The sequence below is a fragment of the Sturnira hondurensis genome, unplaced genomic scaffold (genome assembly GCF_014824575.4).
Source record: "Sturnira hondurensis isolate 20B ecotype Veracruz unplaced genomic scaffold, ASM1482457v3 Scaffold0015596, whole genome shotgun sequence".
NCBI classification, from domain to species: Eukaryota; Metazoa; Chordata; class Mammalia; order Chiroptera; family Phyllostomidae; genus Sturnira; species Sturnira hondurensis.
In genome coordinates, this window is record NW_028088227.1 from 10,825,804 (window position 1) to 10,845,330 (window position 19,527).

Sequence of the window (19,527 nt, forward strand, 5' to 3'; positions counted from 1 at the left end):
TCATCTGTCCTTCATTCCCCCCTGCCAAATCTTAGCTTCAGGTAATGCTAGACTGCGGAGATCTCCATGGTGCCTATTTTCTCTGATCTCTCTTATCCATTATCCACAATGCTAGCACAATTTACATATTGCCATTCAGTTATGTTTTATATTTGTGTTAAATTTCTCTTGGCTAGAATTTTATATTTATACAAATATACCTAAGTTGAAGACAATACTGTGAGCAAATCAATTCTATTTAATCAGGGCTTGGTAGAGGAGATGGGCAGATTCCTTAGTATCTACATAACCCTAGAAAAGTTACTTTACCTGTCTGTGCCTTAATTTCTTTAGGTATGAAGTAGGAATGACACAACCTACTCCATGGCATTGTTATAAGCCTTGAAAGACTTAATATTTTTAAAGCATTTAGAACAGTCTCAGACACATAGGTAAGCCTTGACATACCTACAATCTACATAGAAATTAATAGGGAAATAATCTTATCTAGAAAAAAAGAGAAAGAAGATGGATGAAAAATCACAAGATGAGGCCTTGAATGCTATGTTAAGGAATGCCTGGTGGTGTTTGGCTGGGTTTGTGAGTAGAGGACATTGAATGAATGTTGTGTCTAGATGACTGGGATCATGGGAAGTCTGTGATCCTCTTGACAAGAAACCTGAACTTAAATCTATTGACAGAATGTTTCAAAAACTTGATTTATTTACTGGTGTTCTAGATTCAAAACATTGGTTTTCAGAGGCATTTTCAGTCTAAAACTCACACAGGGTCTCCAACCTGCAGCCCACGGGCTGCATGCAGCCCAGGATGGCTAAGAACATGGCCCAACATACAATCGTAAATTTACTTAAAACATTGAGATTTCTTTGTGATTACATGTTGCAATGTATTTCACTTGTGGCCCAGAGATGCCAAAACACCCCAGCAATGTCAATTAATTTAGGTCCCATGTAAAACAGCTGACACTGGAGATTTATATTACCATAGTTTGCATTTGAGAAAGTCAAATTTTTCAAAATATGGTTAGTTCCAAAGTACATTTTTGATAAACTAGCTTGAATACTGCATTGTGGATAACAAGGTTAAATAAAGGTTCTAATAAGACAAACAACGACAATTTAAATAAATCAGATGTTTTTGTCGAAGATTACTCTGTGATTTTCTCCAATTATTCATGACATTTCACCCATTCATATTGTGATCTGCTTTAATAGTGGAAGGAAAAAAAAACCCTCTTGTCTCCTTGTTTATTCTTTGTTCTCAAGGAGATAAGCTGTTTATAAAGATGTTATTTGTTATTTAAATCACTTTTACTGAAGTTGTTTATTTCCTTGTTTCAGTTTCTAAAAATATTGCAACAATTGTAATGCTTCTTAGAGATGTCTATTCAACTCACAGTGATTTGTACTGAAATTCTTTGCTAAATGGGCACAGGTGCTGATGTGTATAACATGCTAGTGTGAGTTAAAACTAATAAATGCTTTTAAAAAAGATAACAGGAATATACTTATGTCAACTTTTAAAATCTGTGATTAAAAACATTTTTGACCTCAAGTCTCACTTATTTGTAAAGGTCTACTTTATACCTGCTAATTCATAAGTATTTAATAGTAGTAATAATAATAATGATAATAATAATAAATTATATAACACCAAAACTATAAGCAGAAAAATTGCATAATTTAAACCCAGAAATCTATTTCTCAGAAAATGCCCTTTAATCACTTTGCAGACTTTCAAGACTGTAATTATTACATAAAAGTAATTACATTAAAAGATAATTTACTTAATAGTAAAGCGTCAAATTAAACCTGAAAAACAGTACTTGTAAACAGAATTACATTTTTAAGAAAATTGTTCAACAACAAAATAGGAAATTATACCTACTGCTTTTCTCTTTGCTATGCATAAAACTACTTCCAGGCTAAGTTTTGGTAATTTGATATTATAAAGATACATAGTAGTCTAGCATACAGCTCTATATTACATGTCTTGCATATCAATCTATAAAACTAAATAAACCATAGGTAATGGTTTATCATAGGCTTATCATAGGTAATGAACAGAATTGATGTGTGAAATAAAGCCAAGAAGATTTGATATTTTAAGGGACAGTTGATTATTTCTAAGAACTAAAGCTTCAAAATCCAGCTGAGTTGATTTAGACTAAAGAAATGAAGCCTGGCTCCATAAATTATAGTATGTGTTCCCGCTGAGTAAGCCCTGGGTACTGCAAACTCGGATCTGTGGATGCACATCTCTCCCTTTGAAGTTGATGACGATTTCTGGGCCTAAGTGAGATACATGCTGGGAAAATTGGGCCCTTACGTTTGGTGTGTATAGACATTAGAGGTCTTGCCACTGTTCTCATCTGGTCCCTTAGTTTTCCCCAGTCGTGGTTTTCACAGAAGACACTCAACTTTATAATAAATCCTTCTTCAAGTAGATATGTCCCATGACTAAAAGGTATTCAGGTTTTATGATCTAGAGAGTCTAGACTGAGAACATCTTTGTTACTAGTCAACTTGGGCAAATACAACTCGCCTGAATTGATTTAAAACGAACTAGAGTAGTTCCCAACGATGTCCACTTGAAAACAACAAAACACAGCACTCAGTTTATTCCATTGAGGTCTAAGCCAAATCATGGCCAATACTGCGTGTAGTCCCCTGGTACAAGTACTAATGCTTACAAACAAATGAGCTCATGTACTTTTATCATTTCATTTTTGAGCTTTGAAGATTGGAAGCATTTTAGGCCAACTTTGATTCCTCAGAATAAGAAGTCTATAGAACTGAAAAACATTCAGTCTATTTGATTGCCTAAATGTACTGCTTCAAATCCAACTTACTAACCAAAAAACTAGATTAGTTATGACCATCATTTAGTGGCAATCAAAATTCTATGTGGCATGGTTTACTTTTTGTCTAGACAGACATCCGTTTTAAGGGTTGTTAAAAAACTAGCTCATTGAATAGACGAGTTTCCAGTCCCTATTACTGTTCAGTTAACTTCAAGAAAGAGTAGTAGTTATGTTACTTTGGGAAAGTTACTTACTTTATCTCCCGAATCTTTGAGTCCTAACATGTAGAATGGCTGGGTTAAAATCAGAAGATCTTTCAAGTCTCTTGAAGATCTAAAAATAATTTTGGGGGGTTTTCTGCACCTCTTTCTCACATTGCTCACTTGTCTCAGTCGCATTTTGGGTTAAGTCCACATGCTAACCCTAGGTAAAATGAATAAAAAACAAACATCAAACATCACTGGAGAGCTTATTTGAAAAGGGGAAAAGGCCCAATAATGAGACAGCAGAAAACTGTAAGACTGCCAACAAAAAGAAAGCTGCATTTAAAAGAAAATACCAAGAGTCCTTAAACTATATGAACTTAAACTATACAATAAACTATACAAACTATACAATGAACTTAAACAGTAGGTTCATTGCAATGGATGATTCACATTCTCCAAGCCTGCCTTGTGTAGTATATGACAACCGGCTATCCAAAACAGCCATTGTCACAGGTGGGCACAGGTCACCAGGTTCTTGGTGATAGGGACAATTAATGGAACTGAACACACAGAATTAATAGCGGAGAACATGGGAGTAGGCCATCTCTAAGCAGAGATTGACCTAAAGGGCTGCAGGTCCATTCTATTCTTATAGGGCAGATCCTTCCTGGCTAGTTTTGGTGGGCTTTTATTGCACATGTACAAGTAGTTGTATTACTTTAAAGCTATTACACATGTAGTCTCCCATGATCTTCCTTGATTGGAGAAGGGGTCGCACAATGTTACTGAATGGACCCCTCCCTTTTCCTGGGGTCCCCCTGTACTAGGTTTGCCTTGCCCACCACCAGGGAATTATGGCTCTCAATGTCAGAGATTGATGAAAAGGAAAGGAATCATTTATTCAAAAGTCATGCAGACTTAAGAGTAACGACTTAATGTCTTCATTAAAATCCCAAAGTCCCTTAAAACACGCACAAACACGCACAGTCATTCCTTTCTCCTTTTGCGCAGTCAGGGATATTATATCTCAGGAGGAGAAATAGATGTCTGTGGCTCAGCTAGGCCCTGGTCCTTCCCAGTAATCTGTGCTCGGCTAGCAGGCCTCCCTCAGTTCCCAGCACCATCAGCTGTGTCACTGGGATCTTCAGTTCTTAATCCCAAACCACATCGCACCTTCTCGTGGCCCAGCAGCAAGAGTCCTTTCACCCTTTCCTTCCTGCAGCATCTCTCCTGCATTCTTCCAAACTGCTAAGAGAGAGCTCTGCATTGCTGCTACAGCTTGCTTTCCGGCTTCCTATGCTGCATTGCAAAGAGAAACTCAAATCCACGTGGTTCTTCTTGTCATGGCTGCTGCGGCTGGGTTTAAATCCCAGCGCCTATCTTCCCCTGCAGCCCCATTTCTGACTCCACCCACAATCGGCTACACCTGCTGGCATTCCAGAATTTTTTCCAGATTTTCTGGGCTGCCATAATAAGTCCGGCAGGTGTGGCTCTGTGACGTGAAGCCAATCATCTCCAAGCTCTTACACAGGTTCTGAAACCAGGGGAAGTTGCCTCCCAGTTACATCCTGGGTGGAAGTCACTCCCATCTCCCTAGCTCAAAGCCTGGCCACAATTATTTAACATATCCATGAAACAGGTCAAATGCTATAGATATGTCAAATGACCATTCTAGAGGTTATTTGCAAAACTGCTGCTATGCAAAACAAATCTCAATGGCCCTGCTCCACATGTTCCATCCTCCAATTCAGACTTGTGGGGGTGAGGACACCCTATATTTTTAATATTTCCTGGACACCCTGAGATCTGGACCCCATTACAAATCCCTCTTTGGGGGAGGGCGGGGCCTGGTTGCATCGTCTTACACTATGAAACATTCAAAACTGCGTTAGTTTTGGTCCTGGTGACTCTTGGTCACCAGGAAACCAAGCATCCTGCATTAAAAGACAAGTCTGTGGAGTTTTTCAAAAGAAAAGAACGTGAACACAAAGAACAGAAGCAATTATTGAAGGTCACTACTTCAAATGTGTCTGCGCTAATTATCATGCTTTGTGGCTAATCGAATTGCTAAAGCAAAGAAACCCTTTACTACTGGCGAGCAGTTGATCCTGCCTGATGCTAAGGACATGTGTAATAAACTTTTAAAATTATATTTTATTGATTATGCTATTGCAGTTGCCCCATCTTTTTCTCTGCTTTATTCCCTCCACCCTTCAGGCCCCCACCCACCCCCAGCATTTCCCACCCTAGTTCATGTCCATGGGTCATACATATAAGTTCTTTGGCTTCTCCTTTTCCTATACTATTCTTAACCTACCCCTATTTTGTATTTCAAATTTATGCTTCTTATTCCCTGTACCTTTCCCCCCATTCTTCCCCTCCCCATTCCCACTGATAACCCTCCATTTGATCTCCATTTCTGTGATTCTGTTCCTGTTCTAGTTGTTTGCATAGGTTTTTTTTGGGGGGGGGTGCATTCAGTTATTGATAGTTGTGAGTTTGTTGTCATTTTACTGTTCATAATTTTGATCTTCTTTTTCTTAGGTAAGTCCCTTTAACATTTCATACAATAAGGGCTTGGTGATGATGAACTCCTTGAACTTGACCTTCTCTGGGAAGCACTCTATCTGACCTTCCATTCTAAATGATAGCCATGCTGGATAGAGTAATTTTAGATGTAGGTCCTTGCCTTTCATGACTTTGAATACTTCTTTCCAGCCCTTTCCTGCCTGTAATATTTCTTTTGAGAAATCAGCTGACAATCTTATGGGCACTTTTTTGTAGATAACGGTCTCCTTTTCTCTTGCTGCTTTAAGATTCTCTCCTTATCTTTAATCTTGTGTAATGTAATTATGATGTGCCTTGGTGTGTGCTTTTTTGGGTCCAGCTTCTTTGGGCCTCTCTGAGCTTCCCGGACATCCTGGAAGTCTATTTCCTTTGCCAGATTGGGGAAGTTCTCTTTCATTGTTTTTTTTCTTCTTAAAGATTTTATTTATTCATCTTTAGAGGGGAAGGGAAGGAGAGTGGGAGAGAAACATCAATGTATGGTTGCCCTTCGTGCGTCCCCTGCCGGGAACTGGCCTGCAACCCAGGCATGTGCCCTGACTGGGAATTGAACCATGATCCTTTGATTCACAGGCCCGTGCTCAATCCACTGAGCCACACCAGAGCCAGGGCATCTTTCATTGTTTTTTTAAAATAAGTTTTCCATTTCTTGCTCTTGCTCTTCTCCTTCTGGCATGGCTTTTATTCAGATGTTGGAATGTTTAAAGTTGTCCAAGAGGTTCCTAAGCCTCTCCTCATTTTTTTGAATTCTTGCTTTTTCATTCTGTTCTGGTTGGATGTTTATTTCTTTCTTCTGCTCCAAATCATTGATTTGAGTCCTGGTTTCCTTCCCTTCACTATTGGTTCCCTGTATATTTTTCTTTATTTCACTTTGCATAGCCTTCACTTTTTCCTGTATTATGTGACCATACTCAAACATTTCTGTGAGCATCCTGATTACCAGTGTTTTGACTTTTTCATCTGATGGGTTGGCTATCTCTTCATTGCTTAGTTCTATTTTCTGAACTTTGGTCTGTTCATTCATTTGGGCCATATTTCTCTGTCTTGATGCACCTGCTATGTTGTGAGGGGTGGAGCCTTAGCTATTTTCCAGGAGGCGGCAACCCACTTGGCTGTGTTGTGTGTCTGAATGTAGGGGAGGGGTCTGAGAACGAACAATCCCACTTGCTTGGCTCTTGGCAAGCTTCCAGTCACTTTCCCCACTACTCACAAGCAACTGGGGCCATTGTGGTGCTGATTCCCAGGTGGGTGGGTTTGTGTACATCCTAGGATCCTGTGGGTCTCTCCAACAAACTCTCCTTTGAGACTAAGAGTTTTTCCCACCACTGCAACCCCACAGGTTTTAACAGCCAGAGGTTTTGAGGCCTTATTAACCTGCACTGGAACCCCAGGTTGTGCAATCTGAATCATCCCCAGTTGTTCCTCCTGGTTTATCTGCATGGAAATGTGGGACCACCAGCTGCTGCCTCACCCACCCGGTCCTCCAGCTGCCACCTTGCTGTGCATCCTCTCCACCCTGGCTGCCCATTTCCACCCCTCCTACCAGTCTGAATGAATGCTTCTTTAACTCCGTGGCTGTCAGATTTCCATACAGTTCAATTTTCTGGAAGTTCTAGTTGTTTTTTGTTTTTAAACGTGTTGCCCTTCTTTCAGTTGTGTGTAGAGGCAAAGTGTATCTACCTCCTCCCCATCTTGGAGCTGTCATGAACTTTTCAGAGAGGCAGCTGAAAAGGTGGCATGTGTTCCTCCTCAGCTAGCACCCTAACTAGGTGAACTGGTGAAATAGCAGAGCAAATTGAGGCACAATTGTTAGAGAGGACCAATGAGTCACTGTGGTACACAATCCAGGTTGATGAGTCTATGAATATTGACAAGGCAACAATACTCGTTTTTGTGAGATATGTTTTTCAGGTGGATGTGCTTGAGGATATGTTATGGGCACTTTTGTTGTCAACCAGCACCACTGCTGCTGAACCATTCAAGTCTTTGAGTGACTACATACCGGGAAAACTGAATCGGTCATTTTGTGTTGGTGTATGCACGGACAGAGGGCCTGCCCTGACTGGATAGCTTTCTAGTTTGACTACTTCAGTGAAAGAGGTCACTTCTTAATGTGAGTCTATGCACTGTGTCATCCATAGAGAAATGTTGGCTAGCTGAAAAATGGCACCTGAGAGACTTCTGGTCAAGATGGAAGTATAGGTAGATTCACTTTGCCTCCTTGTGCAACCATATAAAGAATTACAACCAGATCTCAAAAACAAACAACACTTAGAACTGTCAGAAAACTGAACTGTATGGAAGCCCAGCAACCGAGGATTTAGAGGTGCCACATTTATCCCCATGGATAGGAGGGACACAGTGCAGTGTGGAGAGGTGGTGGCGGCAGCAGTGGAACAGAAAGTCCCACTTTCGTGTTGGTGGATAAAAATCAGGAGGGATACCTTGGGAGGGAGCAATCCCTCCCAAGGCCCAGGCCAGGCTGCATAGCCTCCAGCATCAGGAAGATAAACCTCCATTACCTCTGGCTGTAAAAAATAAGAGAGGATTAGGGAAGCAGAAGAAAATACCAGATTTTTGCCACTTGAAGGGCCTGTACAGTCTTAGAATGTATGCAATCCCCACAGCAGGACAGGCATGAATCACATATAGGAGGTGGATGAGGTAACTGGAAGTAGGGCTAGTGGCCAGCTGGCCTCCAGAAGTCCGGCAGCAGCACTGACCTTTCTCCAAGCCCCACCCCTCCACACACAGCCACAGAGTGGTGAAGCAGGTTGCCCCGACCTTCACAATTACCAAAGCTCTGCTGCACACAATTTACAGATGCCTTTTCTGCACAGGCCATGCTACTAAGACAGGGAGTCAAAGCAGCTCTACCCAATACACAGAAACACCCCAGGAAAGCTGCCAAATTGAGGAGACAAAGAAATATGGCCCAAATGAGAGAATAGAACAAAACCCCAGAAAAAGAACTAAATGAAATAGAGATAGCCAACCTATCAGATGCAGAGTTCAAAACACTGGTGATCAGGATGCCCCAAAAAACTCGTTGAGTATGGCAACAACTTAAAGGAAGGTTACACTAAGTGACATAAAGAAAAATGTACAGGGAACCAACAGTGAAGGGAAGGAAGCTGAGATTCAAATCAGTGATCTGGAATGAAAGGAATAAATGAACAATCAACCACAACAGAAAGAAGACACAAGAATTCAAAAAATGAGGAGAGGCCTAGAAAAGTCTGGGAGAACTTTGAATGTACCAACATCTGAATCATAGAGGTTCCAGAAAGAGGAAAGGAAGAGCAAGAAATGGAAAACTTTTTTGAAAAATTAGTGAAAGAAAAATTCCCTAATTTGGTGATGCAGATAGACATATAAGTCTAGGAAGCACAGAGAGTCCCAACCAAGTTGGACCCAAAGAGGACCACACCAACGCACATCATAATCAAAATGCCAAAGCTTAAAGATAAAGAGAGAAGTATTCAAAGTGATGAAAAGGAAAGATAAAGAGAGAATCTTAAAAGCAGCAAGGGAAAAACAGAGAGTTATCTACAAAGGAGTTCCCATAAGCCTATGAGCTGATTTCTCAAAAGAACCCTTGCAGGCAAGAAGGGGCTGGAAAGAAGTATTCCAAGTCATGAAAGGCAAAGACCTACATCCAAGATGACTCTATCCAGCAAAGCTACTATTTAGAATGGAAGGGCAGATAAATTGCATCCCAGCCAGTCAAGTTAAAGAATTTCATCATCAGCAAGCCCTTATTATATGAAATGTTAAAGGGGTTTACCTAAGAAAAAGAAGATCAAAAAACTAGGAACAGTAAAATGACAACAAACTCTCAACTATCAACAACTGAACTCAAACAAAAACAAAAAGGAACTAAGCAAACAAATAGAACAGGAACAGAATCACATAAATGGAGATCATTTGGAGGGTTATCAACTGAGAGGAGAAGGAGGAGAATGGAGGAAAAGGTACAGGGAATAAGAAGCATAAATGGTAGGTCCAATATAGACAGGGAGTTGTTAAGAATAGTATAGAAAATGGAGAGGCCAAAGAACTTATTTGCACGACTCACGGACATGAAAAAGGAAGGAATGCTAGAGGGAAGGGCGGTACCAGGTGGAGGGTGGCAAAAGGGGGAAAAACTAGGACAACTCTAACAGCATAATCAATAAAATATACAAGAAAAATTAAAATAAAGAAAAATCAAATACCTCCACTCCCCGCCCCCCAAAATCCCCTGAAGTCAAAGTTTTGCAGGATGTGATTAAAATTACCAGCCACGTTAAAGTACATGCCCTTAACTCATGTCTCTTATTTGTGCAGCTCTGTGAGGAAATGGATGCAGAGCACATGCATCTTCTCTTATACACAGAGGTAAGATTTATTTCTAAAGGTTGACCAGAGTTTTTGAATTACAAGAGCTGCTCCAGAGATTTCTAATAGAAAAAGAATCACCACTGGCAGGACATTTCAGTGACACAGAATGGGTCACAAAACTTGCTTACTTGTGTGACATACTCACCCTGCTCAATGAAAAACTGTCACTTCAGGGGAGAATGACAACTGTGTTCAAGTCGGCAGATAAAGTGGCTGCGTTCAAAGTCGCACTGGAATTACGGAGGTGATGTGTGAACAGTGGGATTTTTGACATGTTTCAAACATTAGCAGAGGTTTTGAAAGAGACTGAGCCTGGGCCTTCTTTCTCCCAGCTGGTGCATGATCACCTATCTCAGCGTTCAAAGAATCTGAGCATTACTTTCCAACCACAAAGATCTCTGGAGTGGGAAACAATGGATCTGTGACCCGTTTGTGAATAAGCCAGGTGAATCGATTTTGTTTGTGCTGGAAGAGCATCGACTGTTTGAGACCGTGAATGACGGTGGCCTTAGCAGTATGTTTGAGACAACTTTAAGTCTCTGTATGTTCTGGATTAAAGATGGAATATCCTGAGATGGCCACAAAAGCACTGAAAGCCTGCCTCCATTTCCAACATCCTATCTCTGTGGAGCAGGGTTTTCTGCAATGATAACAACCAAAGTGAGAGTATGGAGTAGACTGGGCATAAGCAACACACTTTGGGTGTCACTGTCTCTCATCACCCTCAGGTGGGACTGTCTGGTTGCAGGAAAACAAGCTCAGGTCTCTCATTGATTCTGCATTATGGTGAACTGTATATTTATTTCATTATATACAACAGTGTAATAATAATAGAAATGAAGTACACAATAAATGTAATGCACTGGAATCATCCTGAAACTGTCTCCCCCAAACCCTGGGTCTGTGGATAAATTGTCTTCCATGAGATGGGGCCCCAGGGCCAAAAAGGTTGTGAACTGCTGACTTGAGTGATATGAGATGGTAAAGTAAATAGGAGCCAGATCTTGATTTTCTAAAGGTCCATAACAAAGAGATTGTATTTCATTCTGTATACAGTAGGGAGGCATTCAAAGTTTAGAATCTGTGATAGGGTGTGGTCAAATAGATCACATTTTTGGAAACAATTCTTGTAGCAGAATGGAGGCAAGGAGAAAGAGGCAGAGCCAGTTAGGAGATGCCTGTATCAGCCTGGGAAAGACAGAAGGAAGAAGATCCAGTGATAGTAGATGGATTGAAGCCATATTAAGATGATAGATTTGCCCTTAGTGTGGCTCAGTTGGTTAGGCATCATTCTGCAAAGCAAAAAGTTGCTGGTTTGATTCCTGGTCAGGGGACATTCCTGGGCTGCAGGTTTGGTCCCTGGTTGAGATGTGTACAAGAGGCAACTGATGTTTCTCTATCACATGGATGTTTCTCTCTCTCCCCTTCTCCCTCCTTACCCCTCTCTCCAAAAATAAATAAAAATAAAATCTTAAAAAAAAGAAAAGAAGATGATAATTTAATCCTATCTGGTAAAAGATTGGAGCTGAGTGATGAAGAAAAGAAATTAACTGAAGATGGCTGGCAAGTCACAAATTCGCATGTGGATTTGGAGTAGATTAGAATTAGTTTGGGGTTGCTGCTATTTTTAAGAGAGAGGTGGCAGAAAGGAAATGTGGAGAAATTATGTAAGAAAAGCCTTCCCTCCCCATCCAACGTTTGGGTAAGAAATGTTTAAGGAGGAAATATGTAGGTAAATACATACATATTGTCATTGGGTTCAAAAATTTTTTTTAAGAAAAGGATATTCAAAACTGGAAAACAAAAAGAACCAGTTATTTTTAATCTGTTGTGAAAATATGCAGAAAGAAACTAAATGAAGATTTGAGCATTGAACTTGACTTCAAATATTGTCTTTGGACAGCCTTGAGTTACAAGTCAGACAATGTTTCAGTAAAGTAAAAAAGTGGTAACATTTGTTACAAGGTTAGCAAGTATATAATTCTTACTTATTAGAAGGAATAGACTGCTTGCAACAAAATCTCTCTATACTTCACACAAATGTATATTATTGAAATAGGTATATCTTGTTTTGAAGTTATATTTTTCATAGTTCATAAGGTACTTAAACATATTTATTCAACTTGTAGAAATTAATCTAAATTATATTTTTGGTTTGGGATCTTTAAATACAAATGTTGGAATTAGAAGGTAGATATTTGACATATCATTCCTTACCTGTCTTCATATGAATCATATTTCTTACAGCTCTAAAGTGTTCTTTGTTAAGTCAGAAGAAATGCAATTAAACATGTATAATGCAAATAAATGAATAAGTAAATAATTGGTAAACAAGGGCTGTTTGGTTATGTTCCAGTTACTTCTGTGATACTAAAATAGTGTATTGTTGTTCATCTTTAAAATGGGCTCAAAATATAAGCATTATCACTGATTTCATGAAGCAGGTATTCTGCTTTTTTGCAGAAAAACTACAATAATAATAAACTTCGTAGTTTTCCTGAGATTGCTCATTTAGTCATCCAACAAGTATTTATTGAGTATCTTTGAGCCTAGGCATTATTCTAGGCTCTGGGGATTCATCAGTGAACAAAACAGACATAAATCCCTGTTCACATGTGCTTAAAATACAGAAAGAGTAATAAGAACAGATATGTTAATAAATTGAATAAAGTGTTTATTATGCCAGATGATAGTAAGTGTTATGGAGAAAATAGAGCTGGGAAGGAGGAAAAGGTGTGCTGGGCGTGACTGAGAATTTCTCCATAGGTAGTTTGAGAAGGCCTTACCTGGGAAGGTATCCTAACAAAGTAAGGACATGAGGAAATGAACCAAGTAGATTCTCGGAAGAAAACTGAAAATAAGAGTCTATGTTAGCGACAAAAGCAGAACCCAAATACATCTTCTGACTCCTGTTCTCCACTGACCACTCTTTCCCACTTCCTTTATTGTTTGTTTTATTTCTTTCTCTGTGTACTTTCAGTCTGGTTTTGTCTCTGAGATTAGATGACAGAATTGGCACTTTATGGAGATCTTTAAATAAAGACAAGATAATGCTTTCTGATTTGTTTCTATTCTTATGATGTTAAAATTTTCTTTAGGGTTACTTTTTTAAATTTGTCTTAGCAATTACAGGAACAGCGGGAGCACAGATTTAATGTTTTAATAAAATAGTTTACAATGCCTACTTAATTAGTGTTCTGGTCACAGAGAATTCTTATTCACATGTAACCTAAGTTATTTCTGTATATATTACATTATACTTGTACACAATAAAGCTCATTTGCCACATTTCTGTCCACTTGCACAGCATATGAAAATTTTCTTTAGATTTTCCTGCCAATTTTGACATTAAACTATCCATGAGTACTTATGTCACTTTCATAATTAGGAAGCTATTGAAATCTCTCATACAAAGCATTTTTATTGAACAAGGTAAGGAATTGTTTTCCCAGTGCAAAAAAATGTATCTAGAAATTCTTTTGAGTATAATTAATATGTAAGTCAAGAAAGAAACACTCTGATCTTTTGAAAGGTGTTTCACAAAGTGTCACACCAAAAACAAGTAACAGTAAGTGAAATAAATCTAAAAAAATCCCAAATTCACCACAGCATGGAGCAATAGTTTGTCATATCAAACAATAAAATTAAGGATAGAAAACATCTAATAAGTGTAAATGAACTTATTTTGAAAGATACAATTAAAATAATTTTTTCATAAATGACTTGGCAGTTAGTAGTGAGGTCTCTAAATCATTATACCATGCTGTGCTCTGCTTTTCCTGTTTCTTTGGAATCACTCTTCTATTGCGGGCCAATGGCCTAACTTGCTAGAACTCTTTCTACTGAAGTCTTTTCATTCGGTTTCCACAAATCTGAAACTTGGTCTTCTCCTTTACTTCAGACTCCTTGCCTGCCTGCCTGAGCTCACACACGGAGTTCTTGGAATGTCTTCATATTAACTTAAAAGTAAAGCTAGATTTCCCAAAGTCCTCTTTCACTGATTCCACAACACTTAGTAGAGTCTTTTGTCTCTTTCTTCACCCCCCTCCTGGATTGCCCGCCTCTTCTGGACATTAATTTGAATTCCCAATACATTCGTTATAGTGCCTCAAAACATTTTTTGTTTAATACAATCAGGGCAAATCACGTAGAAAGTTTTCTCCGGATACACTAACCCATGCCCACTCCCTCCACTCACTGTTTACCTCAGGCCATTGGCTTTCCCACGTCACTTGTAAATTCTTTCAAAACATTTGGGCGTATAACACACTGAAAATGATATATGCTATTCTTATACAGGAAACAAAAGTGATAGGAACACACTTCAGGTACTCTGCCAAAGATGAGCTGGGCGCTGGAGACAAAAAATGAAAAAAAAATGGGGCTACTTTTTAGGGAGGTGTGACCAGGTAACAATATTTCCTTACAATGTGGGCCCGTTGAGTCACCCACATTTTATTTAGGTTTCGGAATCTCGGTCAGGTACGCCAACTGAAAGGCTCAGGAGTGGTTACACGCCACACCCCATTTCTAAATTCTTGAAAACGTTCGGATTCCTCAGCTCCGAGCGATGGGCGCAGAATTGCCCCATTCATCAAAGCGTGAGCTGCCCGCCCCGCCCCGCCCCCCGCTCCGCCCCCGGCGTTTCGCACTGCATGCTGGGAGTCGTAGTCCCAGCTGACTGCGCCCGAAAGGACGGAAGGGTACAGGCATCCGGACCGCCTCCTCGTTACAGGAGGTCGCATTCCTGGGCTGCTGTTTTTCATTCTCTCGGGCAGAGCATTCCGCGAGCGCAGTTGAATGTGTCTGTGCCATCGTCTCTCTACTGGGTTTCAAAAAAGTTTTCCTCTTCTTCCCCTTGTACGGAGCTCAAAATGGCGGCCTCCTGGTCGCCCTTGGTTACCCTGCGATTAGTGCAGAGCCGTTTGAGAGGGAGATGTGTTGGGTGCAGAGCCTGGGCAGCTGCTTTCACCCCTCCGGCCACCGCCCCTGGGAACCCCTTTTGGAAAGGTCAGTGACTGTGCCATGACCAGTGACTGACCAGTGACTGGTCAGTCGGCCGAGTCGACTGCTTAGGATTGGGGAAGTGATTAGGTCAGTCACTCTTCCGTCCTGATCTCCCCCCCAAGCTGCCTCCTGGTTTCACGGTTTTTGGGCTCTGGAGTGGAGTTAGTTTCAATCTCTCCTGCCCTTCTGTTACTGTCTGTGTTTGAAGGAGCTCTGAGCACTATGGGAGCTAGCCCAGTGCCATTTTGAAGGTCAGAGCTCGCCCCAGAGTTTGTTCCGTCCTGATTGTTAGAGAGCTAAGATCTGATGAGCCCAGCTGTTGGAGTACCTGGCTATAAGGGATGCTATTGTAGGGTTGGGACCGGGAACCCTTCCATCCTACGCCTTCCCAAGCTCTCTGGGCTGGTGAACAGGCACTGGATCTAAAGCCACGCCTGGAACCCCTGGGGGAACTTCTGGTTCTTGGGATTCTGAGAACGCACTCCCACAAGCATTCGCAGATTGAAGGGTAGATTATAAGATTATTTTCAAGTCACTACAGGCTTCAGTGGGGTATATTTTTTTCACCGGGCTTGCTTCATTCATTCAGTTGTTATGTGTTCATGAATGAATGCACATATCCTTGAATAACCAAGCCCACAGGAGTGCTAATATTACTGTTTTATTCATATATTCCCACTAAACTGTGGGTTTCTCAAAGGCAAGGACTAGGTGTCATTGTTTCCTCATCACTTAGCACAGTGTATGGTGGGCAGATGTGTTTTTTAAATGAATGAATGAATGAACGAACGATGTTATTCTTGCCTTTTCTCTCCATATACTTAGAGTTTTTTCCATGTCCAAGAACCCTCTATTATATATCTGAATTGATTCTCATTGGCTAATTTAGCAAAAGCTCTATCAGTCTTTGACTGTTATCCTCAATAGATTTGAAATGAGTACAGAACTATGGTTAAGTCACCTTAGGTGTTTCTGCAAAGTCTAGTATAATCCACTTTATAATGGAATATTTGGGTAGCATAAGGTTTGGATCATCCTATAAACTTTAATATTTGGAATAGGCAATAAAAGCAAATGATACAGAATTCAAAAGGTGCAAGGAGTACAGTCAATCTAAGACTCTTCCCCTTCTACCTGTTAGCCACTTAGTTTTCATCCCCAGAGGCAACCTGTAATAGTGGTTGCATATGTGTTCTTCCAGAGACATTCTATGTATGTACGAATATAAATGTATATAAATATCTGCATAAAAAGTAGAAGTGGAACATACTGTACACTGTTCTGTTCTTTTCATTTATTTTTTATTTAGTATATTTTGGAAATAATTCCATATCAATAAGTACAGAACTGTCTCATGTTTTAAATGGTTAAAATAGAATTCCATTCTATGCACGTACCATAATTTATTAAAAGTAAAATTTAAGGAAAATCATCATAATGACATATGAGATTTACTGAGTGCTTGTTCTTTGTCATGCAATAAGCTAAGTGCTTTCTACATACATTATCTCATCTAATTCTTATTATCCTCATTTTGGGTTGATGAATCCAAGGTTGCAAAAGTTATATGGCTAATTAAGTGGCAGAACTTGTGGGTTCAAGTAAAGGCTGTATTTGCGCTTAATATCTGACCCTAAAGGCTATGCTGTAAACCTGTACTCATATTACCTTCTATATTTGAAAATAGCTGAGTGTGAAGATTTATGAAAATGCAGTTATGAAGATGCCTCCTTCCTCTCTTTAAATCAATGGAAAATTTAATTTGAAGTGTTTCGTATTTAGAGTCTCATTTACAAATTTTTCTGTGCCTTTTAAAAGTTTTTTTATGTTTTTTGTTATTTTAGCATTTTTTGTTATTTACTCTTTGTATTTTATCTCCATTTTTTCATCTTTCATGTCTACTCTTTATTACAGTGTGGTGTGAGGGAAGCATTGACTTAATGTTAAAACAAGGAAATAGGGAAAGGGAAAGAGAGAGTGGAAAGCATTTTTGTTTTTAATGCCTCATCTAAGCTTTAATGATAGGTGTGACTCTGAGACATTTTGGAAACTGAACTATGAAAACATTAAGGGTCCTAAAATGCTGTTCATCCAAATCACCACCTATCTGATTGCCTAACTTTAAACTTCGTAGGAAATACATTATGAATTCCATTTTGATATATGTGTACGTCCATTAGTAAGATTATTAAAAAACTGAAAGTGAAAATTTTAAATATATGTTCTATTTATAGAAACTATATATAAATTTATATTTAAATATTTATTTTAATTGTATTTTAAATATTTTTATTTTATGTTTATATTTAAATTTATTATATACATTTATATTTAAATTATGTACTTAAATATATATACCTAATTTTACTTTTAGGTTTAAGTATATCTCCATTATAATGTAGCAGTTTATTCACCTTCCAGATAGTTAAGGAGAAGCATTTTATTAGGTATCAAGAGTGGCCATGCTGTGGGTGTTAAATGCCTCAAAATTGCCAATTCAGTTGAAGTCTGGTATTAAGTGTGGGGGGGATAGTGAATGAAATTTCATTCCAATCCTTGAATAGCTCACAGTCTTGGAAGGGACATGAAATTATAATAGCTAACATTTATTGAGCTATTTCTTTGTTCCAGGCAGTCGGCTAGCAGTTTCATTCTCTCATAATTTATTTTCATAAAAACTTGATACATAAAATTATCTCTGTTTTATAGATGAATAAACAGGTATGGCTACCTAACTGGGATTTGAACCCAGATATTTTTGCTCCAGAACCACAAACTTAACCATGCTATTCTACTAGGTTCTTACCATAACAATGGACATTAATAACACAATGATCTAGACCCACCTGAGGTGGTGGTATAGGACTACAGAGGAGACAGCAGCTCCACTTGGAGCTGGGGTGGGTGGTGGTTTAAGCAAAAGTATAGAAGTGAGCTTTATATAGCTCTTATTGGTGTATGGTCTACCAGTGAGAGCAGCTAGAGTTGAAGCTTGGAAGGTGGGCTGGGATCTGGTTAGAAGAGTCCTGTATAGTGTGCAAAGATGACTAAGTTCAGTGGAATGCTGTTGGAGGTTTTTTAAGAAGTGAAGTAATCAGATGTGTTTTAGCATGCTTATTCTTGTAGCAGTCTGAAAAACAGATCAAGAATGTCTGCTTGGAGGGATATTGGAAGCTGGATAATTACTTAGAAGAAAGTTGTAGTAGTTCAGGGGAGAGCCAGTTAGGGCCTGAATTACTTCCTTAATGAAGATGTAGATAAGGGCAGCAAGGGAGGGATTTCAGAGACACTGCTTTGATAGAATTGACATACTTTGGGGGACATGAGGGAAGACTGGAGTTAGGATAAATTTAGTTTTCCTAGTTTGGGTAATTAATGGCATTGCCATCTGTCTATCAAAAGAAACAAAACAAAAAGGCCAGAGGCATTTTAGGGGGAGATCCATTTTGAATTTGTTAAAATTGAGGTGTTCATGATGGTTCCAGGTAAATAGTTAGTTGTAGGAAATATGGATATCTGAGACTGAAAAAAGAAATTTGAGGTGTTGAGAGACGTAAGAATAGAAGATCAGGCCTGGGAGTATTTGTAGAGTGAAAAGGAGAAAAGGCTAAGGATGAGTGCTTGAGGAAACTGATGTTTTATGAGCAGAAATGTGACCTTGTTGAAAAACAGTTATGTGAGGGGCTCTGCCTGCAGAGTTTCCCTCGGTTGCTGCAGATGAGACTAAACCTACCAAGACATGATCTGTTTGAGGAGAAAAGGCTGACCAGTCTCTCAGAGGAGAAAGGCTTTGAGCCTCTTTTTCAATGGGCTTTTACTGGGTTTAGTTTGCATAGGAATACAGGGTGTATAGGTAAAGCTCATCAGTTACTGTCAATGGTGACCAGTAATGATCAAGGAATAGATAACATTCAAAGAACTATAAGGACTTATTCTGAGTCAGAGTCAGATAGACAACAAAGGCCATAAATCTTTGGGAAAACAAATTCATTTTGTGCTTGGACGCTTAACATTTACATTGACGACATTCTTAACAAAGCAGGTGTCACAGGATTTTGTGCATTCTTTCTTAGGCCTGATCGCCCCGGGAACTACCTGTTCCAGCACAGGCTGCACCAGCATTGTTTTAGGCTTAAGTCAGGTTGGGGGAAGTGAGGCAGCCAAGAGATTAGGAGACTTCTCACAGACAGAATGAGGACTCAGGCGATAACAAAGCCCAGGGGTGAAGGTCCATCACCCTTTTTCTATAGTCCTCCAAGTCCTTCACTGATGGTCCCATTGAGACTGCCTGTCTTAGATTGTCCCTCCCTTGAGGCATCTTACCCATCATTGACTATCCAGCCATCCTCCAGGGGCCAAACAGGGTGAAGTAAAGGACAGAGGCTGCGCCTTTGCTGGGACGATAAGTGGCTTATGGTCCCAAGGTCTTTTTACTCAGCCTTAGCCATGGGGGGGTTACAGCCTCTGAGACCAGGCAGAGTGGTTCCCAACACAGTTAAGTCATAGGAAAATTGGGAGAGAAGCCAAGGAGGAAAATGTTTCTAGGTTTTCTGAAACTGAAAA

The 19,527-nt window shown here is 39.6% G+C and overlaps 1 protein-coding gene across 4 annotated transcripts in view; it reads left to right on the top strand.

The window, feature by feature from the left end:
* The first annotated feature begins 14,635 nt into the window (after positions 1–14,635).
* The window catches only part of AFG1L (AFG1 like ATPase), a 192,190-nt gene continuing 187,298 nt past the window's right edge, over positions 14,636–19,527 (top strand). For all 4 annotated transcript variants that reach the window (XM_037064995.1, XM_037064997.1, XM_037064996.1 and 1 more), the window contains exon 1: positions 14,636–14,967. In XM_037064995.1, coding sequence (XP_036920890.1) covers positions 14,832–14,967 — 136 coding nt within the window. In that variant the 5' untranslated portion in view covers positions 14,636–14,831. The remainder of the gene's footprint in view (positions 14,968–19,527) is intronic.